Raw genomic sequence first — 25762 nt, 5'->3', positions numbered from 1 at the left:
GGTGCATCAATTCATGTACGTAGCTAGGTTTGATTTTACATACTTTCTTGTTTCAACTAGCTCTTGTATCACCCTATTTTTTCTTTACTTAGTCACTTGGTTTATGAAAGTGAAGATAAAAAGAGAGCTGTTTATATTTGTCAGACCAAAGCATGATCAAGAAAACATATGTATACATATTTTCGAAATTTATTAATAGTAACAAATACATGCACACTGATCCACAGCCAGGTGCTTAACAGTATCAGCAGGAACTATTTTCCCTGAAGGATGAGATCCAATGTCGGGGAGAGAGCTAGGAACCAAAGATAATAGGTTCTCTCAGTTGGATGTACAGAATCGAAGAATACATAATCAGAAACATTGGGGCACAGTCTTGAACTTGGATTGCACAAAAACGATACTTCCACTAATCCACTTCCACAACAACCAGTATCAACCTTATCAAAACCTGCGAACATTAATCAAACAATTAACTATTCAACTTAATTATGCTTACGTACTTATATCTAGCTGTAGGACATGTGATGAGGCATGTTAATATGTGTATCAACTTACCAAATTTATTTGGATTTTGGTAAATATCCATAGACGTTTGATATATGCTAACATAATAGATCTTGGAGTCGACCCTTTCCATTTCCTTAAGTTTTTGTTCAACAATTTCATTAAAAACTCGCGCAGCTTCAGATAATCTAGAAATGCATTGCCGTTTTAGAAACTTGTCAACAGGATTTGAATTTAAGGTTATTATAAGAGGAAAGCATCCAGTCGGAGATAAACCCAGCATCACTATTTTACCAGCTCCAAGGTCCATCAAATCCTTTTATTTAAAACACCAAAATGATATGAAGGAAAATTTATGCAGTAAATTAATAATTAACTTAAATATACATAGCTAGACATATGTTTATAGATATTTGGCAGTATGTTTAAAATACTGACCTGTATAAACTGTTGAATTTGTTGGACTAAAAATTGGTAGTATCTAGCAATTGAGTAACTGTATCTTCTAAATTTTGAGGGACCATAATAATTGAACATAAGATCGTATGTACCTGCGCTGATTACATAAACAGCATTCTTTATCAGAGTATGGGTTCTTTCTTTCCCCATTTGAACTTCAACTCTTGGTTTATACTCTCTGAAGTACTCCATTTGTTTTGGCATTGAGATTACGCCACCCTGCGGATGTAGACAACATTAAAATATTCAGGCCAAAATTCAGAATGTATCTGTATAATCTCTGTGGATTCCGAACGTAGTAGAAAATAAAACTTGGAGTAATATTGTAGACGAAAAGGAATGAGAAATGATATAAGAAAGATACGAACGAGTAATGTTGGAGTAAGAGGGTCGAATCCAGAGGCACCAGAGGCAAAACTAACACCAGTGAGCAGTTCCTCCATACTAAGCTTTGGGTCCAGATATGGTGGCACGTAGTCTTTCATACCAGCATACGATGCTGTTTCCAAAAGTTCATTACATTAAATATCAATCTCTGATAACATAGCATACATATACACATAGCAATTTGGTTGCGAATGATATAATACCTGCATAATCGGTTATAAGGCGACCATTGGTTAATCTTCCGGTGGGAGTCTGATTTACGAAATCATTGCCGTACGGTGGGAAGTTGCCTCTTGATATAATCGGAATGTAGTTATTGTTTCCTGGATCAACAAAGGAATCTCCAAATACAAAAATGGCCAAATTGCTCGAATTAAAACCCGGGGCTTGTTTTTGAGCTAATGACAGCAAAATGAGCTTAAGTGAATCAGGAAACAGAGAAAGTATACATAAGGACCTACCATTGCTACATTATTAATCATATTAACTTAAGCATATATATAGATAAATAATCTATGGACTCCGTGCGCTTTCTACCCTATTAATGGAAGAGTAATTTTAGAGGTCCCAAAAATAATTCACAAAAAATTTCTACAAAATGAGGTGTTGATTTATGATTGTTGAATTGCTCAGCAATGTAATAGATCCTAAGTGTTTTAATATAAGTCCCACTAATTAACACATAACATGTATATTTTTGGAATTATTTTGGAAATTATTTTTTACCTCCAACTCTATTCCCTGTAACAACCTAGTAGCACCAACCTAGTAGCACCAACATGATATTCAAAAGTGATTGTTTGTTTTACCCTACAATCACATCTTACATCAGTTAAAATGTGATATTTGAAATGTAATTTTAGTTTTATCATACAATGGAGTTTTTTGACTAATCGATTGCCAATTATTTAGATCAACATATTATTCATTCACATATATATATATATAAAATTATGAAATACAAACTAAAATTAAAATACAAACTTAGAACTAATCTAAGCCATTAGATCTATCTAATCTAATGACCCCCTAAATCACACCACCCAACTACCCTGCACCCTCCCAATCCCAATTTCAGCTTTTCCTCTCCGTTTTTAATTTAATATTTCCTGTCAAACCGTAATTTTTTTTTAAAATCCGATTTCACTGTATTTTTCTACATCTCTCAACGATCGATTTACATACTATATGTGTTATATTTTGAATTAATTTTAAAAAAATTATTTGGTTTTTAGTTTCTATTCTAAATTGATTTTTATTGGAGTAGCCCCTATATATATATTCTCTTTTTGTATATTATTTGTTCCGCATCAGTCCTATCTCGACTTGTAACAGGGACCCTTGCACAATACAACTTCTTGTAGAAAATTTTCGATTATAGGTCTATGTATTATTTCAGCATAAAGACACTATATATATGCGCTACTTCTCTGGTATCATTGTTGGGCTTTGCTGCTAAACAGACCTAATTCCAAATTAATATGATATTGTTCACTTTGAGTCGAGCCCTTAAGGGTTTATTTTTGGACAACTCCCAAAAAACCTCATACCAATGGAGTTAACTGGCTGCTTATACTCCTCCCACAAACGATGTGAAACAACTTCTAACAATCCCCCCTTCACATATCGGGCTCGACACCTGTCGAATCTTGCCACCTGATTGTGTGATCTGCTCCCCCAGACCCATACATGAATTATTCTGGCTTTCTGACTCCCCCTAGACTTATACTGGAAAGCCCACCTGCCTTTTTCTTGAGCCTATACTGGGTAGCCCATCTTCCTCTGGCTAGGTACATTCCGAAAGCCCAACTAAGATTGTTCTGTACCGTTTATAATCATAACTCTGATACCACTTGTTGGGCTTTGCTGCTAAGCAGACCTAACTCCACATTGGTATGATATTGTCCGCTTTGGGCCGAGCCCTCACGGGTTTGTTTTTGAGTAACTCCCAAAATGCCTCATACTAATGTAGTTAACTGACTGCTTATATGCTAGCAATCTACCCCTCCCACAAATGACGCGGGACAACTCCTAACAGTCAGATTGTTCTGGATTAAATAAAGCATCACTATAATTTCGCTAATATGAATGGTTCATTTATCTTCAGCCGAATCTTGATAGGATCCTCCGTCGAGTCAGGGACCTCTTTTCCTACGGAAATTAAATTTTTAATGAAATTGGGTGGAGTTCTGACAAAGTTGTAAAGAACTAACGATGATTTTACTTGGACGTGGATGAGGTCATTTTTAGACTATAACAAGGGGTCAAGTATCCTAAACCAGGCCTTGACCAAGTGTCAATGTCATGTGGTATATCACATTATAGATATACCATGTAAACTTGGCAAAAGGTGTCAATATCATATATAATATGTGTAAACTTGGAACCATTTACGAGTAAGTATTACGAAAATGTTTAAGCAACCGAGCGAACGCGTGAACGATTAAATAAACGTAACGCACTAACTAAACCATGGTAAGGAAGTAACCATGGTTACTTCATCAAATAGTGAGCTAACCATAGGATGATCAAGCTAGCTAGCAAAATAGTGTGCTAAGGAAGCTAATCATGTAGTTTAGCTTGTAACCTAGCAAGCTATTAAGATTTGTCCCTAAGATTTGCAACAAAGAATCAACCTAGAATGCTATACTAGGAAGAATAAAATCAATTGCAAGATATCACCCCATCTTCCTAGAAGCAACCTAGCAAATCAACCAAGCTAAGCAACCAAGAGGAGTATAAATACCCCCCATCATAATTGCTTCCATTCGACAATTTAAAGAAAAAAATGGAAATTCAAATTCAAAAACTCAAGTTCTAGCTCTTGTAAAATCATCCAATTAATTCTCAAGCCTCCTAGCAATTAAACTAAGGTAAGAAAATTCTTTCATCTCTTTTTATCAAGGTTTGATGGGTGAAATAAAATCAAGAAACTCACTAGTGAATAGTGTGTATAGTAACCTCTCTTTGGTTTCTTGATTTCAATGGTGGTTTTAGGTTCCAAAAATCACACCAATCACTTCTAAGCCTCCACCATCCTCAAAAAACCATCTCAAGATTTTAAGAAAGGTAAAAATCTTTGACCCAACTTTATTTAAGATTCATTTTTAAGATCCATTTAGTATGTGGTAGTAAACCTAGTGTAATGAGTGTTATTGATGAAATCTTGATGATTAAGTTAAGTAGATTTAAGGTTGGTTGTTGTTGCCTCACGAACATGATGTTCTTGAGAGGAGTTTGTGTGTTGATGATGATATGATGATTGTTGGTGGTTTGTGTTAAGAGTTAGGGCGTAAACGAACCCCCAATCGTAAATGTAACTTCGTTAAAACCAACAAATCGTAACTTTAAGTTTCTGCAGAAAGTCCCAAAGTTGTAAACTATAGTTTCTTGAAAAATTTTCCTAGGATAGAAAATATTATAAGGATCGTTTAGGCGCTTAAATCGCTTGATTCCGATTTACGGATCAAAAGTTATGGCCATTTTACTAAAAGTGATTTACGCGACAAAAACTGCTACGAATTACAAACTTTGAAAATATAAAGGATAGACTTAAAAGTGTTCATAAATCATGAAATTTTTACAGAGAGTAACATATTGAGTTTCCTAACAGCCATAAAAATTTCAAGTGAAAATAATGATTTCTCAAATTTATAAAAATATCGGATCCAAGACCGCGCGAGTAGAAACCGTAAGAATCCATAAGCGGAGCCGACGACGATAATAAGAACGAACCTAAGATACTTAGAAAAATGAAGCGACCATGATGTGAATAAGGACTTAAAAGGATAATAAGGGTAATATAAGTTGAGAGGGTGCATAATAAGTAGCGCATGAGTGCGAGTTGCCGTAAATTAGAACGGAACCTAACGAAATGAAATGTGTTTATGGTTATAGATTTCCGAGCGGAACCTAGAGCTTCCTCCACCTCGAGATACCCAGGCAAGTTTACGAACCCAACTCCATTTTTACTGTTGTGTTGTGAAAGGATTGTTTTACTATCATTGCATAAATACCATGCTTGCCATGATACGTAGTTGTTGAAATTTCGCATAATGTAGCGATGTTGTACGATAAAGTATATATCGTGAAATGTTATTTCGCTTTAAGCGTGACGTATTATATAAGACCGAGAGTCGGTCAGGATTTAAGATAAAACCCGGGAATCATTCCGGCGATATTATAGGACGGTTATAAGTCCATAGTAGTACGTTTTTAAAGGGACTCATCGTCCACTTACGAAACATTAAAACACCTCGAACTTTTATTAAAACGATTTCCCAACGATCATATTCCCTCAACTATATTTTATTGTTCGAATAATAAATACTATATACTTATTCCTTATTATGAGAGTAGTATACTCCAACGATTATTTATTTCAAACCGGATTAATCACTATAGATTATTAATTAAGGAGACACAAACTAGTTGAGGAATATTATTTTAAATATTCTTTTAGAGAGTAAACCCATTCGAGGTTTAATTATTTATCGACTATTATTTAATTAATTATTATTCTTAAAGGGTTCATTATTGATTTAAAAATCATAGATCCTGATTTAAAATATACTTTCTGATTTCAGGATATCATTCGAATAATTTCAGATCATCGGTGAATAATATCCCGACCTATTTAATATTTTGAATATAGTTTCAAGGAGAAACTTTCCCCCCTTATTAATTATCTGTTGACAACGGTCAACTCACATCCTTAGTACTTCCTCCGAAATTCTCGGAAGTACGTATATACATATATATACACTTATATCTTAGAGAGATAAGCTGTTTCTATCAACAAGCAAAACGCTTGGGGAACTTCGATGTGGTTCGAGTTCTCGAGATTGATAGAATTCTTTTAAAGGACAAGGGAGGGGTAGACTCTGGTACTATGTGTGCTAGATGGACTACCAAAGGTACCGCAGGTGAAGGTACTCAGTGTACTCAGGAACTTGTGAAGTATGTGTATACCCGGAAATGGGACACGTAGCCCGAATGCGGCAAGGGTGATAACCGGGATACGAAGGTGTCGTCCTTCTACTAGTAGAAAAGGTTACTATTATCGTATTACGACTGATCATCGTATATGGTGGCTCCAACGAGTGTCCTAATTCTTCCAATTAGAATTGTGATGCAATACCGTAACCCAAGCCTAGGTGCTGGGATAACTATTAAGGTATTCGCAGGATATTAAAATCCCTTAAAGAATTGTTTTCATATAAAGGTGTGTATCACCAAGGAAAACTATTTTTGAATAAAACATAAATATCATATATGATGTTATCATACAGTCATTTTCATACTATACATTATTATGCTGGGCATTATAGCTGACACTTGTTTTCTTAAATTGACACAACACAACAGTGAATCAAGATGCTTGCCATGAGAACCACAGCCAGAAAACAGGTAGGAAATGGCCAGCTGTTCCGTAGATTGTTTGGTGCTGTACCACGGGTAGTCAGAATAAGCTGGATTAGTTTTCAGTTGTTTATAGTTCGACTTATTTATAAGTATGACTTATGTAAGGTAAGAAACAAGAAACGTATATTTGGCCGGCGGACTAGCCTTACTTAAAGGTCACTCCCCGGTAAGATTAATTACTTTTGGGTTGTAATAAATATCACTTGATGGTTGACAATTACTCTAGTTATGATGGTTCGTTTCCGAGACAATAACCTGTAAGTGTGTGTGTGATAAGTGTGGGGTCGTGAAGTGTGAGTATTTATATATTGTAGTGAGAGTTGTGTGAGTTTAGATGGCGTGGCCTCCGAGACTCCTGACCCCGGGTTTTGGGGCGCTACAGAGACAATACAACTTATGTGTAAAGAATATTTTATTCTTTCTAGCGCATCCTTTTTAAAACTTTTGAGTTATCATTTTTTTGGCAGAGGTGTGCATCTAATCTTGTCAAATTGAATACAAGTAGTAGCTGTTGTTGGGTTTGTGGATTCGATTAATTAAAACCATGAAAATAGACTATTCAGATTCAGATTAGTTTATGGATCAATCTACTTTTCAGATTTGGACTATAATTTTGATTTAGGCCTAGTTTCTTCTCTTATAAATACTCATGTAATTGTAAAATCATAACACAACAAATTATGAGAGATCAATACAAAATTAGTGCGACTTATGGAGTAGGAATTTCTGAACCATGTAAATCTTTGTCTTGTGTGATTTTGGTTTTATTTTCTTGTTCTTGTTTATTCGATTTGGGTTTTGCTTTTGTTGTTGTATACTCAACAACTGGTATCAAGAGCCTAGGTTTTCAGGCGAGTGAGAGTGATGGCAGAAGACGGGAAGGTAAAGATCGACAAATTTGATGTCAAAGATTATGGGTTTTGAAAGATGCAAATTGAGGATTATTTGTATAAATAAAAAACTACACCACTGGAAGAGAAGAAACCAACTTCAATGAAGGATGAAGACTGGAAGCTATTGGACAGGCAGGCTCTGGGGGTTGTCAGGTTGACTTTGGCAAAGAATGTTGCATACAATATCGTCAAGGAAACGACAACTTATGGTTTGATCAAGGCTTTGTCAAACATGTATGAGAAGTCGTCTGCTTCAAATAAGGTGTATTTAATTCTCTTGTTAGTTGCCACGAGATTGAATGAAGGAGATTATGTTGCTGATCATGTGAATAAATTTAATTCTATCCTATCAAGATTGGCATCGGTGGATATTAAATTGGATGATGAAGTACATGCCTTGTTGTTGGCATCCTCATTACCAGATAGTTGGTCAGGATTTGTCACTGCTATACGCAATTCATCTGGGAGTGGTTAAATGACTTTTGATGGAGTCCGATTCGATTCTTGGATAAGATATTCGTAGGAGAAACTCAGAAGAGTCGTCTGGTTCCTTGTTGAGTGCTGAGAGTAGAGGCAGAAAGTTCAAAAACGGGCATAATAAGGGGCGTAGTAGATCGAAGTCACAGAAGAGAGGACAATCCAAAGATCGCAAGGATATTGTTTGTTGGAATTGTCAGAAGAAGGGTCGTTTCAGAAATTAGTGCACGGCTCCCGCGGCTCCTAGAGGAAAGAGTAAAGAGGATAATTGAGCTAACGTAGTTGAAGAAGTGGTGGAGGACGATGCTTTGATTTGTTGTGCTGAATGTTCGGTTGAATCTGTTAGTGTGTATGCCCTGGAGACAACACTAATATGTTTATGTTATGAGACATTTGGATTATTAATTATGATTCTATGGATTATTTTTTAGTAATTTATTATATCTTTATTTTTTGTGATAAAATGTTAGATTAAATAAATATCCTTGGAATATGATATGTAAATCTATATCTCTAAGTACGTGACTTAGAAATGAGATTAAGAGAATAATATTCCTTTTTCTTAATGGTCCCTAGTCAAGTATTATTGTTAAGTGACGATAATAAATACATTGAGACTAGTGTGTTTGTTGACTGATGATCACATCTCATTGATCATAGGTGTGGTGATATTAAAGTCAAAACACATGCACATGTATTAGATACATGGTGCTGGATTGACCCGTTGTGAGATACTACATGTTTATAGTATCATAAGTTAATCTCACAGTATTAATGATGTATTGGTCCTTAGACCTGAAATCATTATATTTATATAAGAGAATTAATATACTTTGATACTATTGAAAGTTATCCTTGACCGGATAATAATAAAAGTAGGCATTGGGTATATTATGAATCGTATGAGAAATATGATTGATCTAGATGGGATTTAGCCCTCCTATATTAAAGGAGTGATATTATTGTCCTCTTGATTGAGTAAGACTATAAAATGCATAACCGTGCTCAAATACTGATTTGTTTAATAGTTTACTCATTGATCAATGAAACAAGGATTAAACGTTAACACAGGATGACACAATGCATGCCTCAAGTTTGATCTATAAAATAAGGCTAAATGGATTATATTACATTGTACATTATTCACGAAAGGTTTAATTGAATCACCAATTATTATTATTACTTGGGGAGCAATGATGTATTACTAGATACCACTCATTGCTTATAATTTTATTATTAGAAAATAAAATTATTGCCAACGTAATAATAACCTAAAGGGTCACACAAAAAGAACGTTTAAAACGGAATGTTATTGAAATTAAGAATTCAAATATTTTATTATTATTAATTCGAATTTAATTACTAAATTAATTAAGTGAGACTTGATTAATTGTATATATATATATTAGAATTCGAATTTAATAATAATATAAACCCGAAATCAGAATGGGTCATTTTTCAGAAGCCCATTAGGTTTAGGATTAGGCTTTAATCCTCTCTCCCCTATATATACATTAAGATATATATTTTTAGGGTTACTTGTCACATTACATTTTTGAGAAAAAACCCTAGCAGCTCTACATCTTAAAGAGGCTAGAGAGAAAGAGAGAGAGGAAGAGGCAACCAAATCGGCTAGTACCGGCTCCGGTGATCGTTGAACGAACGGACGTTCGTGTGGATACTTTGGAGAGCAGATCTTCGCAAGAAGGGCTGCTGTGGTTCATCAAGATCAGGTCTTCCATTAAAATGAGAAGGAAAGCTTTATTTAAGGTACATGATCCTATTCTTCATAATTATCCAGTCATTATACATAGATCATGTGGTAGGGATTCAAAAATTTTGTTTTCCGTTGAGTTTTACATGCCTGAATCCCTAACAATGGTATCAGAGCTATGTGTATAATGGGATGATTTGGTTATGTGTTTGACAGTTTTTTAATATATTAAGCATGAATCAGATCTGCCATGTATGTATATTGATACCGTTTATATGTGAGATTTAATATACATACTGTTATGTTGAATAATGATCAAACTGTTATATAGAGTTTTCTGTATATTTACGTGATGTGTATGTATATGATGATACTAGCACGTTATATTTTGCCATGACTGATTAGTATGCGATTTGTATGTTATGCTTGATTTATGGTTTATAAATAGTGATATAAACTGTTGTCCAGATGGTGTATTGATATGACCTGTAGTTCTGAAATTGAGATATATGTATAAGACTAGTTTTTCGTTGATGCACAGAACTGAGTATCCGTTGATGAATTTATCCGTTGATGGATTTATCCGTTGAAGTACAATATGATTTATCCGTTGATGGATTTATCCGTTAAAGTATAATGTGCTTTATTTTTTGAAGTATAATATGATTTATCCGTTGATGGATTTATCCGTTGAAGTATAATGTGCATTATCCGTTGAAACTGCATATGATGCAGTAGTGGAGGAGACTGGTACATATATGATATGTAGTTCTGAAATTGAGATTTTCTGTACAAGACTGGTCTCTCGAAAAAAAAATATTCTTTTTTCGAGCTGACCTAGCAGCTCGACCCCAGCCTGGGGCTGCCGCCCCCGACCCCCGCTATATTGTTTTTCAATTTCTTTATTTGTTTACTTGAGCATGGTGCTGGTTATGGCCTTAAGACCTTTAGATTAAAGTTTATGGTTTTAGTTTTATAAATACGACTTGCATGTCATTTTCATTATTCTTGTAACTATTTAACCTCGAATGTAACTCGAGTTTTATTATGTGAGTACATTAGTATAGGTTGTTTTAATGTAATGTACTTTTAGAAGGGGTGATCCAAGAGGAGAAGCAACAATCGAGACAAGAAGAATGAAGACTGTAATTGTATTTATATTTTCACCATAGATTGACCTTTATCCTTTCATTAGCTTGAGAGGATCACATAGGATAAAGGCCATAACCAAGCACGTTTATATACCGTACTTAACATATTGATGTATGAATGTATGTATAGAATAGTTAATGATGCATGCTTTAATTAGATTAATCATGCATGAATGTATATATTAGATACGTCACCCATGCCATGCCTGCTAAACAAGATAAAATATGTAATGACTTAAGATTTTAAAATTTATAAACGATTATGAAATTATCGTGTTTATGAAACAGGGAATAAAATACGAATCTTCTTTATTTCCGACATTGGGCAATTTTGTCAAAAACGGGTTCATTGAACTTATAAGGTTGTGGGTTTTAAGCGAGACCGATGTGACTCCCTCACTACCTGGAAATCAAACCATTGACGAGTATTGATTTGAAGTATCTTATTCAAGGAAAAATTGGGAATCTCTTTATGATGCGATCATGATCGTTATAATACTAACAAAACCCTAATGTTTATATTAAGTTGTTTAGATGCCTTCCATTATATCCAACGTGTTAACCCCTTGATCGATAAGGAGCGGGTTCGCCAGAGAAAAGTACTCCCATCTATCGTGGGACGGCGTGTTGAAGTATAAAATATTTTTGGACCTTTGGGGTTTAACTTAACTAAGTTACCATAATAGGATTGTGAACTTAGAGGCATAGAGTTTGGTGAGATTTATTGGATAAATAAGAATAAATGTTGTTCCACTAAACTATCCAAGAGTTATATAGTTAATATAATTGACAAATTTTGTCTACTTAAATAATCTTATTTTGGGAGAAAATACAAAGCTGACCTAAGATATGATGAAATATGGATCTTGGCTCACTAGAAAGTATATAAAAGATATTCTTTTCGAATTAATAGTTAGGGCTATTAATTTGATAAAAAAAGTGGGAGATATATATTTTGAATATATATGAATAATCACTTGAACATAATTTAATAATCATCTGTAGACTGATTTATCTTATGCATTTTTAAACATTGTAGATAACTAATGGCAAACAATTCATACAACTTCTTTGTGCGATAAGTCCTTGCATAGGATAAGCTGACATGAACAAACATCCTTGACTAGCAGAGGAACTTGAGGATTGTCCTCAAACAAGAGTGCAAGCTCTATATAATAGATAATCCTCGCCCTGCACCTCTCCCTGAAGGAGCATCCCGTGCTCAACATATTGTTTATCAGAAACATATTGACGATGACACAGATGTTCAATGTCTCATGTTAGCGACCATGAGTGTTGAACTTCAGAAACAACATAAGAATATAGATTCTTATGATATGACTGAGCACCTTAAACATATATTTGAAGGACAGGCTCGTCAGGAGAGGTTTGATACTTTCAAGTCGTTGAACGTATGTAAGCAAGGAAAACGTGATCCGGTTGGACCGCATGTTATAAGGATGATAGGGTATATTAAGTACCTTGCCAAATTGGGTGCCCCGATTGCCATGGAGCACCAGATTGATCTAATTTTGCAATCTTTAAATAACAAATATTCTCAATTTTTGATGAATTATAATATGAATGAGATAAATAAGAACCCCACCGAATTGTTGGCTATGTTGAAAACTGTTGAGACCAACATTCAGAAGGCGTCGCCTGCTCCCATGTTGATGGTAAATAAGGGGAAGGCCAAAGGAAAGGGTAAATGGAAAGGTAAGATTAAGATGGGATCTAAATCTTATGCCAATCCGAAACCTGATCCGACCAAGGCTTTGAAGCCTAAAGGTGGTGTTCCAAAGGTTGGTGATTGTCACTATTTCAAGAAACCAGGTCATTGGAAGAGAAACTGTCATGCTTATTTGGAGGATCTGAAGAAGAAGAAGGATGCTGTTGCTGCTTCTGATTCAGGTATTTATGTTATAGAAGTCAATTTGTCTAGGTCTACATCTTGGGTATTAGATATTTAATGTGGTTCTCATATTTGTATAAATATGCAGGAAATGTAGGAAAGTAGGACATTGGCGAAGGAAGAAGTCGACCTACGAGTTGGCAATGGAGCAAAGGTTGCTGCTTAAGCTGTAGGGACTTATCATTTATCATTTACCACTGGGCTTGTTTTAGAACTAGATAACTATTTTTACGTGCTTGTGATTTGCAGAAAGATTATTTCGGTTTATTGTTTGGATAAAAAAGGTTTTTCATTTTTGATTCAGGATAATAGTTGTTCCTTTTCATTGAATAATGTTACCTATGGGGTTGCACGTTTGTTTAATGGTTTATATGTTCTTGATTTAAATAATCCTGTCTATAACATAAATAATGATAATAAATGTATTAAGATGAAAGACTCAAATCAAACATACCTTTGGCATTGTCGTTTAGGTCACATAAATGAGAAATGTATTTCCAAATTACATCAAGATGGTTACTTAAATATATTGATTATGAATCATACGAAGAATGCAAATCTTGTCTCATTGGTAAAATGGCTAAAACTCCTTTTACTGGATAAGGTGAAAGGGCCACCGAACGATTAGGACTTATAATAGTGATGTATGTGGTCCAATGTGTACGACGACAAGAGGTGGCTTTTACTACTTCATTACATTTACTAACGATTTCAGTAGATATGGATATGCGTATCTTTTGAAGAACAAATCCAGTTTTTTTGAAAAATTCAAAGAATACAAGGCCAAAGTGGAAAAGCAAACAAGGGAGTATAAAAGTTCTATGATCACATTGTAGAGGAGAATACTTAAGCCTCGATTTTAAAAGTTTCTTGAAGGAGTATGGTATCGTATCACGACTTACTCCTCCTGGAACGCCTCAATGGAATGGAGTTTCTGAGAGGAGAAATCGTACCTTGTTGGACATGGTGCGATCGATGATGAGTCTAGCAGATCTTTCAATAAGTTTCTGGGGTTATGCTCTAGTGTTAGGTCCCAATGTGTTTGTAGAAGGGGGGGTTGAATACAAACAGTACCGAATAATCGAATTAAATGCGGAATAAAAATGTGAAACAAAATTCAAGTTAAATAAGAATATTATTAAACTTGAAAAGTGTTACAACAACTGTATCGATTACAAGGAATTAATCTCAAATTAATTATCACAAATCTAGAATAAATTCGACATGAACTTTTTCTATTTTTGTAATAAAAAGATTCAAATGCTAAACGCAATTTGAGATTAAGTTCTAGGGATTTTGATCCGCTAGATAGTTACACAAGAACATGATAAAGATTTCTAGTGGTTTGGATTTAACTTTACAAACTAGAAATTGATGATCTTGAATTAGCAGAGAAAATGAAATATTGCTTCTGCTTCTTTTCTTTTTGCCGTGTTCTTGGTTTTGTTGACTTGTGTTCCGGATGAAATGAATGTCTGCTGCTTCTGTTTCTTATTAATTCATTCAACATAATTGAATTGAACTGGCAATACAATCCTGAGCTCAACAAGACAATCCCAACAGCTAGCAAGACTTTCGGTAGGACTATCAAATGAACTAGAAAGACTATCAGAATGAACTAGCAAGACAATCCTCCTCTCAGTGTAACTTTCGGTGAGACTATTGAAAATGGCTTGGAAAGACTTTTGGTATGACAATCCAATTGTCATACCAGTTCAAATATTTGTCTTGCTGATTTAATCTTGAATATTAATTCAAAATCATTTCTGAAAAATGCATAATATTAATTCAGAATTAATTAACCAATTAATTCAATTAATCAATAAATTAATCTTTACAGATATAATTTATTTTCTTAATTAAATTATATGACTTAATTAATTAATAGAGAATTAATACTAATCTTGAGCAGCAACCATTCTTCTACAAATCTTCTGAAAATCACTGAAAATTATGAATCAATTCCACCACTTCAATGTTGACACTCGATGTACTGTCTGGTTCATGAGTGACTAACTTCCGTGACGTTTCTTCATGTCTTGACTTTGATACTTGATTTTCTTCAGATTAAATCCTTGTAATTATCTGATACCCTGACGAGATCTCTGTCACTTGATTAAATCCACAATCTTGATTTGCATCACTGAGGCTTGATCAATTTCTTGAACTTCTTCCAGTGAATTAAGTCCTCAAGTCTGTAGATGAACCTTGTTTCTGAATCCTCTGACAGATGTTACTTTGCGAGATCTCTTCGACGGTAGATCCACTATTTACTTATTACATTCTTATTTGAGTTGAGTTAAATCCTCGAATATACAAATAGGCTATGACATATGCCTTACAATCTCCCCCTATTTGTTTGTTAGACAATAACACACAAATACCTAGAGGATAACTCAACTAACAAATAAGAAAAAGATATAAACAGAAATGCAAAGTAAATAGCAGAAAAGTTCTGGATGACATTTAACCTTTTCCAGATTCCAAATAAATGTTCCTCTAGACTGAACATATCTTCAAGTAGTTTCATCTTTTTTTTGTACAACCACATTTCCTTTTGAGAAGCCCATATCTCTCTTGCTTCTCCCCCTATGAGAATCAACTGATTAAAGAAGATCACCTTCGTTTACCACCTCTCCCGTACAATAAGATCCGCAGATAAAAACCAATGGTACTCCCCTTTTAGAAAACAGCTTCTTCCCTTACTAGAAAATCACATTGTGTTTACCACCTCTCCCGTACAATAGGATCCGTAGTTACAAACAATAATGGTGTGGTGTAGTGTACATGTTTGATCTTTTTCTTCCTCCCTGCTATTTCTCCCCCTTAGTTGAGGAATCCTCCAAACTATTACTTAAGCTTTTATCTCCCCCTTAAAGAAGGAATGTATGCCGTCGTCTGAAGGAGTTCTCATATTTCACTTGGTTGGAAAAGAAATAACAAGTAGTTTCTCTTTCTTTCTCACTGTGAGTGTGTGATTCTGTTTAGTGTACCTCACATGTGTTTCACTCTTCTCTCCACTCGTGTTTACACTCATTCTCACAAGTGTATCACTCTTCTCTCATAGCTCCATAATCCAGCTGTACCTGCAAGGAAAATCACCTTAGCCATCCTTAAGGAGGTCACAGATGGTGCAATGGGAGTTCGCAAATACCCATCCTTGTTAAACTCGTCAGATGAATCTGAGTCATAATCTACAAGTTGCTATTTTCCCTTTTAGGGTTCCAGATTTGAATTCTGGGAAGGTAAACAATGATCCAACGAATTTAGCATAAAGATCAAAGTTCCCTTCTAATGTCTGTGAAGATATTTCCTTGTGACTCATCAGGTAATATCTGAATCATTGTCAACAAGTTGCCGATCTGCACCTATGTCAGATCCACTATCCGCAGATACATCCAGGGGATTTAAGCCTGGGGAGGTAGACACTGACCACTGACATATAGCTTTTGGATCAGTATCCTCTCCTAACACCTGTAAAGGCAATTGGTCCATTAACGAACCTTGAACAATCGAATCTGACCTTAAAATGGTCGAAACTCTTGTTTCCGTCAACTCATCCTTTGTGTGTGTAACCTTTCCTTGTGCATCAAGAATTGTTTATGTTTAAAGTGGTGACACTACATTGGATACCCTGGCCGACAGGCAAATTTCAATAGACGCACCCTGTTGAGAGAATGAATCTAGTAACTGTTTATGTGCCTTTTCAGCCATTACATCTTTTTGAGAAGATGTATGGGGGCTAGCAGTTGTCTCGGTTTAAATACTACTCATCTATGTAGGAGACAGAGCTACTGGGTTGACTACAGAACCTTCCTTATGTGGTGCACTAAGGCACTATCTCCCTCACGCTCATTCATACTACATTTAGTGGTAAGAGAGTGTTGGTTGGTTCTGTTTTTGTGTTTGTCTTTACAGTCTGGGATAGATGTTGTGGGTTTTCAACCTCATGACTGTCCATGAAAGAAAGTCATTGGAGACTGAACCTGTATCACAGAACATATGGCAATAGAGAGATAAAATGTACTTAAGATATATAATTAATGAAAATTATACATTTAATCTTTTGAGAGAAATGATGTAAAATAGTGATTTCAAAGGATTTTACATGAAATAAGAAATCACTAATATAGAAAGAAGTTTGAGTTCAATGATAACATTACCAGCTTACAAACAACCATATCCCTCAGATAAACCTTTGCTGTTATCTCCAAAGGTAACCAGGGGGCCAGCTTTCTCAACCATAATTGATAGCAGGGCTCTATCTCCGGTCATATGTCTTGATGATCCACTGTCAAGAATCCATACTACCGGTTCCACCTGTTTAATGCCCTGCACTACAAATGGATTAGACCTTCTTCGGAACCCAAACTTGGTTGGGCCCGGCATACTTGTAGAATTGTCCTTTGTCAGGCAAAACAATATTTTTAACTTTAATGGTCTCAACTTTCTCAATGACTGAACATTTGACCTTATAAACAGCCTTAACAAATTTCTGTTTAGGTTTAGGCACAAATGTCTCCTTTCTAGCCTTAGAAGGACTAGCAGTCTTAGACCTATCATGCTTCTTGTTATTCACATACTGACGAGGAGTAGTCTTATCACTAGAAACATGCTTACCATTAAAATAAGCATACATCAAATTAAAAACACAAGACATACAATTAGCAACACCACATGCTTTATGAGAGTGATTAACAACAGGCAATTTATGCATGGTAGACATGGAATTTTTGTTATCCAACTCATGTGTGTCTGAGTTAGTCTCAGTTGCTTTCACAACTTTGACTGGAACTTTCGACACACTTGACACGGAAACAACCTTCTCATTAGCATGATCTTCAGCATGTATTTTTTCTTGAATAACAGAAGAGGTCGCATCAAATGGTTCAGCAATTGATGCTTTATAGAGGGGTTCATCAACACCCTTAAGCACATGAGGTACTTCCCTACCTTTAGCACATACATGAGGAGGGGAGTTTATGCCTAATTCTCCAATAGCAACATTGTAATCATAACCTATTCCAGATGTTTGATTAACAGCTTGCTTACTGTAGAACTCTTTAGCCTTCGAACAAGAATTGAAGTAGGCTCTAACCTTAGTCTCAAGACCGGTGATCTTGTCTTTGAGAATAGTTTCGAGTTTTCTATAATAGTCAACTCTATTCTCTAGAAAAGGTACTTGTTCTTTTAAATTGTCTTGATTAATGTGCACAAGTCTTAATTCATTGACCTCTTTCTCAAGGTCTTTGATCTGTAAACTTAACAGTTCATTATCACGACGAGCACAATCTAAGTTACCTCCTAGATGATAAACTAATTCAGCATCAGTATATTTTACCAATTTTCTTGACGATGAAGCTTTTCCATCAATAGCCATAAGAGCAAGATTCCCTTCTTCTTCATCTTCACTATCAGTATCATCCCAGCTTCTTCCCTTTACCAGATAAGCCCTTTCAGAGTTACTCTTCTGATTTGAATCATAAGAGTTCTTCCTTACTTGCTTTGGCTTCCTACATTCTGTGGCAAAATGTCCCAACTCATTGCAATTATAGCATCTAATGGTGCTTCGATCAACCATCCCTGTTTTGTATCCACCACTGCTGGTGTTAGAGGATGAAGATCCACCTTTCTGGAATTTGTTGTAGTTGGACTTGTACTTGAACTTGGGATTTCTCTTGAATCTGACATTGGAGAATCTCTTGACAATTTGGGCCATTGACTCATCTTCCAATTACTCCAGCTCTTCCAAGGAATAAAAATCATCACTGGATTGATTCGTAGTAGGAGGATCATATTATGCTACTAACACATTTTCCTCAGCCTTGGAAAACTGTACCATTCTCTCCGACTGTTGAGATTGTTGTTGTTGTTGACCTTCAGCTACAAGAGCAGTAGATGTGCTGATCATTCTATCTTTCCCGTAGACTTCCTTCTGCTGAATCTGCTCCAACTCATAGGTTTTTAACACACCATAGAGTCTATCTAAAGAAATCTCACTCAGATCTCTAGCTTCTCTAATGGCAGTGATTCTATGTTCAAGATGAGTTGGCAGTGTTAAAAGGAATTTTTGTTGACCTCCCTGATTGAATAATATTTTCCATTTATGTTCAGGTTGTTGATCAACGCATTGTACCTCTCAAACACTTCAGTAATTCCTTCTCCTGGATTGGATTTAAAGTGTTCATACTCAGAGGTTAGGATCTTCAACTTGTTCTCCCTAACTTCCTCTGTGCCTTCATTAATCACCTCAATAGTTTCCCACATGTGTTTGGAATTTTTACAGTTCATCACATGTCTGTTCATCAAGGGATCAAGGGAATCAATTAATATTAATTGAAGGCTGGCATCCAAGGAGGCTTCTTCCTTTTCAGCAGGAGTAAAATCTTCAGGCTCTTTTACATAGGTTCTAGCTTTGGTAATTACAACATCATCTACTATCACCTCTGATTCAATAACCATCAGAGTTTTTAGACCCTTCTTTAACAAGTTCAGATATTTGGGATTTGCCACTTGTAAAAACAAGAGCATCTTCTTCTTCCACATGATACAATTTTCTTTATCAAATAGTGGAATTTTAACGGTTCCAACTTTTTGTGAAGTCATTATGAATTTTTGAATAAATAAAAATTCAAGGAGTTGAAAAAATCACAAAAGTCTAGGATCTTGATTTGTTCGTTAATCAGAAGGCTCTGATACCAATTGTTAGGTCCCAATGTGTTTGTAGAAGGGGGGTTGAATACAAACAGTACCGAATAATCGAATTAAATGCGGAATAAAAATGTGAAACAAAATTCAAGTTAAATAAGAATATTATTAAACTTGAAAGGTGTTACAACAACTGTATCGATTACAAGGAATTAATCTCAAATTAATTATCACAAATCTAGAATAAATTCGACATGAACTTTTTCTATTTTTGTAATAAAAAGATTCAAATGCTAAACGCAATTTGAGATTAAGTTCTAGGGATTTTGATCCGCTAGATAGTTACACAAGAACAAGATAAAGATTTCTAGTGGTTTGGATTTAACTTTACAAACTAGAAATTAATGATCTTGAATTAGCAGAGAAAATGAAATATTGCTTCTGCTTCTTTTCTTTTTGCTGTGTTCTTGGTTTTGTTGACTTGTGTTCCGGATGAAATGAATGTCTGCTGCTTCTGTTTCTACCGAGAATAAAGTGTTTGTGGCTCAAACGCTGTATTTTTTGAAAGAGAGTTACTTTCCAAGAAAATAAGTGGGAGAACTATAGATCTCGATGAAGATCGAGTTGTACAAAATAACATTGAACCAGAGTTGGAAAGTGGGCAGGAAGTACATCAAGATGTTCCTTCTCCAGAAACACAGTTCATTCGTAGATCTAGTAGGGCTCGTTATGAGCCAGAGAGATATTATAGATTTGTCTTGACTCAAGATGATGATTTAATTCTCATAGACAATGATGAGACTCTTACCTACCAATAAGCTATGAACAGTCCAGACTCCGAGAGATGGCTAGAGGCCATGAAATTCGAAATGGAATCCATGTATCAAAATAAAGTATGGACTTTAGTTGATCCACCTGAAGGGGTAAACCCTATAAGGTGCAAGTGGGTTTTCAAGAAGAAAACTGACATGGATGGTAAAGTACAAACCTATAAAGCACGATTAGTGGCAACAGGTTTCAAAAAAATTCATGGTATAGAATATGATGAGACTTTTTCATCAGTTTCTATGTTCAAGTCCATCAGGATTTTACTAGCAATAGCTGCTTACTACGACTATGAGATTTGACAAATGGATGTCAAAACCGCTTTCTTAAATGGAAGCCTTGAAGAGGATGTATACATGATTAAACCTGAGGGTTTTGTCGATCCCAAGTTGGCTAAGATGGTCTATAAGTTTCTTCGATCTATTTATGGATTGAAGCAAGCCTCAAGGAGATGGAATCGTTGTTTTGATGAAACAATCATAGAATTTGGCTTTATTTAAAACGAAGATGAACCATGTGTTTACAAGAAGGTTAGTGGGAGCCATGTGGCATTCCTAGTACTATATGTAGATGACATATTACTAATAGGGAATGACATATCTTCTCTACAGGCTATTAAGACTTGGTTAGGAAATAGTTTCTCGATGAAGGACTTAGGCGATGATACCTATATATTAGGGATCAAGATCTATATAGATAGATCAAGGAAATTAATTGGCCCAAGTCAAAGTACATACATTGATAAAGTATTGCATCGTTTTGGGATGCAAGAGGCAAAAAAGGATATATCCCAATGTCTCATGGGATATTGATCGCAAAAGATAACTGTTCTAAATCATTAGATGATAAGGGCTGTATGAGAAAAGTTCCATATGCTTCGGCAATTGGATCTATAATGTATGTGATGATATGTACTCATCCTAATATTTCGTAGCCTTGAGCATGTCGAGCAGATACCAGTCTAATCCAGGTGAGGGTCACTGGACAACTGTCAAGAATATTCTTAAGTACTTAAAGAGGACTAAAGATGCATTCTTGGTGTATGAAGGAGATGGGAAGCTGGTTATAAAGGGTTACTCTGATGCTAGATTGCAAACAGACAGAGACGATTCGAGATCTCATTCAGGTTTTGTGTTTTTCCTTAATGGAGGTGCTGTAATCTGGAAGAGTTCAAAGCAAGAGACAATAGCTGATTCTACAATGGAAGCTGAGTATATTACTACCAGTGAAGCAGCCAAGGAGGCTGTTTGGATACAGAAATTCATAACGGGACTTAGTGTGGTTCCATCCATCACATATCCAATTGATCTTTACTGTGATAATAATGGAGCCATTCTGCAGGCTAAAGAACCAAGGTCACATTCCCGGGCAAAGCATATACTAAGGAGATATCACCTTCTTCAAGAGATTAATGAAAGAGGAGATATACATATATATATATAAAGTGCATACTGATGATAATGTTGCAGACCCACTGACTAAGACTTTGTCACAGTAAAAGCATGAAGGTCATACTAGTTCCATGGGTATTAGATACATGGGTGATTGGCTCTAGTGCACGTGGGAGATTTTTAGTGTGTGTGCCCTAGAGACAACATTAATATGTTTATGTTATGAGACATTTGGATTATTAATTATGATTCTATGGATTATTCTTTATTATTATATCTTTATTTTATGCGATAAAATGTTAGATTAATAAATGTCCATTGAATATGATATGTAAATCTATATCTATAAGTATGTGACTTAGAAGAGATTATGAGAATAGTATTGATATTCCTAAAGGTCCCTAGTCAAGTATTATTGTTAAGGGATGATAATAAATACATTGAGACTATTGTGTTTCTTGACTGATGATCACATCTCATTGATCATAGGTATGGTAATACTAAAGTCAAAACACAGGCACATGTATTAGATACATGGTGCTGGATTGACCCGTTGTGAGATACTACATGTTTATAGTGTCATAAGTTAATCTCACAGTGATAATGGTGTACCGGTCCTTAGACCTGAAATCATTATATTTCTATACGAGAATTAATATACTTTGATACTACTGAAAGTTATCCTTGACCGGGTAATAATAAAAGTAGACATTGGGTATATTATGAATTGTATGAGAAATATGAATGATCTAGATGGGATTTAGGCCTCCTATATTAAAGGAGTGATATTATTGGCCTATTGATTGAGTAAGACTATAAATTGCATGGCCATGCTCAAATACTGATTTGTTTATTAGGTTAATTATTGATCCAGGAAACAAGGATTAAACATTAACAGAGGATGACACATTACATGCCTCGAGTTTGATCTATAATATATGTCACACCCCGACTTAACAATATATATAATACAAATTATTACAATAACTAACAAAAGAAAGTAAATACATCTGAATCCAAGATCTTACAGTTTAGGGTTTGGAACAACCCAACACTATTAACTATTATAACATGATTTTTTAATATCGAGTCCTCACACAAAACGATCACTTAATCTACCTGAGCTCGAACATACGCATCGGTATCACAAGTCTTACACGCTGTCTGCTTGAATCTAACCATATATGCTAGATGTAATATCAAGATGAAAGCAAGTAGTGAGCCAAATGCTCAACAAGTGCTATACAAAACAATACATAAATCAACATAAAGGAATTAACAACGTGAAGGAAGAGCTAATAATAACAAGAAATAAACTTTTGGGTGATGGCATCATTTATTTGTAACAAAACCATTCAAAATCATTTCTTTATCAAAAACCATTTTATGACGCTACGGATTACAGCCGGTGATCGGCCACGAAGTAATCCCGAACCTCACTGGGTTCTAGAACATTAATGGGATCCCTAGGCAACTTTTAAGCCTACAAATTAAGAGCGGAAAGGACTTGCGTCTTAGTCCAGATCCACTATCTAAAGAAAATTATTTGTCCCCCTTTGGGACTGAAAATTAAATTCTAACTTTTTATTTTATTAAAAACTGATGCCAAGTGACGGTTAATTTCTTAAACAGTGAGCATCTTTATCAAGGGTTCTAGATCAACTTTGTAGCACATGGAATAGGTCCACTAAATTTTAAGGCCATGATCAACTAGACTATACTTTATCAAGGGAATTGCAAGGTTTCTATATACAAGGATTTTGACAAGGAGATTTAGCAAGGATATCGGATAGTATGAAGGAACAAAGTCAAACTAGGTCCAAGGTAATGTTTCCAGATAAGACATAGGTATTAAAATATAAAGAAAGTGATCATTAATGGTTCCAGATAAGATTTAGGTATTAAAATATAGAGAAAGTGAGCATCAGCTCAAGGTACGACGTGGTATCATGCTTTAGGGTAAGGATAGGGTTATCAAATAATTATGAACAATCGTTAAGGAACAACTGACTTTTAGGTATCAAGACAAGGTTACTGGGTATAACTTGCACATGGTTCAACATCATAGTTACTTTGGTATACTAGCACGACAAGACTTTCGATTTACTTGCATAACAATCTTCAAGTAAAGTTTAACTACTTGCAATAAATACTAGAGGGTTCATGTCATTTTCATATAATACAAAGATAGATTTGAAACCACTTGGTTCATGTATATCAATGTGAATTAGAATACTCGCATCATATATAAGAACTAGTTATCGCACACTTGCAGTGTAAACAAAAAGATAGGTTGAATCACTTGCCTTGAGAAAGGCTTGACTTGACTGGCAGGTAGGAGCAACTGGAAGCTTTACTCGACTTTATTGGCAAGTTTACCCTCATCTCGAGATCCTACAAAAATAATAATAACCTCATTATAATATGTTCTCACCAACTCAACCTATTTGCAAACCGAAATTAAACATAATGGCACTTAGGCCTATATACACACATATTTACAAACACCTTATAAGTATATTAATACACAGAGCCACTTATGCTCACATACCATATTTAATTACAAAATACTATAACACATACTATATTGGATCACTAAGCTTGGATGATCTCACTCCACTTACCTAAGTCTCTTGGTCGCTAAACTAGACAAAACTCCAAATTTTGGCCTCCTAACTCGAAGTGCCTTTACTAAACCATCCAATTCCTATTGACCCTGACTTGGGCCTTTCACTCTATTGGATTTAAGATTTCTTTCAAATCTGGTGGTCAACCAAATCTTCACTCATAAGTATTCTAAAACTATGTGATAAGTGAATGTGCTCATTATAGTAAATTTCAGGATGCCATTTATGGTTTCTTGGGTGCTTATGACACTCTTACACTTTAAGTTTACCTCTAAAACTTCTACACTAGACTCTTCTGATCATAAGTCAACTCCCAAACTTGTTGTGGCTCAAAGGCCTAGCTTGGGCCTCCCTAGGCCTAAGCTTAAAGTCCACATTTCCCCTTTTTTCTGGGAAGATGAGGGTTCTGATTTGAACTAACTAATGACACATGATTCTAATTCAAATCCTATGAACTATGACTGGAAAAACTCCTCTGACACTCCCTCTAACTATGGACCAACAGGGCCTAATGAGGGCCTACCTATGACATGGTCAAAACTTCCCATTTCTAAGTTGTAACAAAACTGTCCCCTGCTGGACAGATTTTGTGTTTCCACTCGTGCACCTAACCAAACGACTTACAAACCTCTAACAAACACCTAAAACCTAATGTATACTCCTAGTGCTAGTTACTGGTGACTTGGGCCACAAAGTGCACAACAATGACAAGCTCAAATCTCACTCTAAATCTCATGGTACCAAACTGATTTTCTGCAGAATCTAATGCTCTCCTTTCACCATGATTCTCACTTGACAAACTCAACCAAACATTAACCAAAAACCCAAACCAAACCTCAAACAAGGATATCTACTGAACTAACTCCCCTACACTCGATATTGGCTTAGTGGAGATCATCCTTACCTAAGGTGCAACATAGCAAAAATAAAAGTTAACACACTACACTAATTACAAGTCATCAAATTTTCGAAAATAACAACTTATATCCTTTATATATATTCGAATTAAAATCACATATCAAGGAGAAAAAATCCAAAATCAATATCTTAACTCAACTGAAATTAAAGCCTATTAACAATTATCAATCCAAATGATCAAGAACTTTCGAAAATCATGAGTTGATTCCATGCATGCATGCCTTCGAATTTTACAAGCCAAAATCATATGATTTCCATAATAAATTTTATCATAAAATCAACATGCAAGCCTAACATAGACTATAACTAAATGATCACTTAGCATGCAAAGGGTTTTATCAAGTTTTTACTACAAAATTATGCTATTATCACAAAACACACAAAAATTGAACAAGGCAACAAAACACCATCCATTCGGCTCCTAACAAG

The 25762-nt window shown here is 35.2% G+C and overlaps 1 protein-coding gene across 1 annotated transcript; it reads right to left on the bottom strand.

Moving 5' to 3' along the window:
• Positions 1 to 274: 274 nt before the first annotated feature.
• On the bottom strand, positions 275 to 3040 carry LOC141673659 (GDSL esterase/lipase At5g45960-like). Its single transcript, XM_074480405.1, has 6 exons — positions 2943 to 3040; positions 1557 to 1819; positions 1335 to 1465; positions 1059 to 1185; positions 559 to 695; positions 275 to 451 (listed from the first exon to the last, which is right to left on the bottom strand). Exons 1-6 carry the CDS (start codon positions 3038 to 3040, stop codon positions 410 to 412), a joined length of 798 nt encoding a protein of 265 aa, XP_074336506.1. The 3' UTR covers positions 275 to 409.
• Positions 3041 to 25762: the final 22722 nt, after the last annotated feature.

The sequence above is a fragment of the Apium graveolens genome, chromosome 7 (genome assembly GCF_009905375.1).
Source record: "Apium graveolens cultivar Ventura chromosome 7, ASM990537v1, whole genome shotgun sequence".
Taxonomy (NCBI): Eukaryota; Viridiplantae; Streptophyta; class Magnoliopsida; order Apiales; family Apiaceae; genus Apium; species Apium graveolens.
The sequence above is the reverse complement of the archived record's forward strand: the minus strand, read 5'-3'. Positions and strand labels throughout refer to the sequence as shown.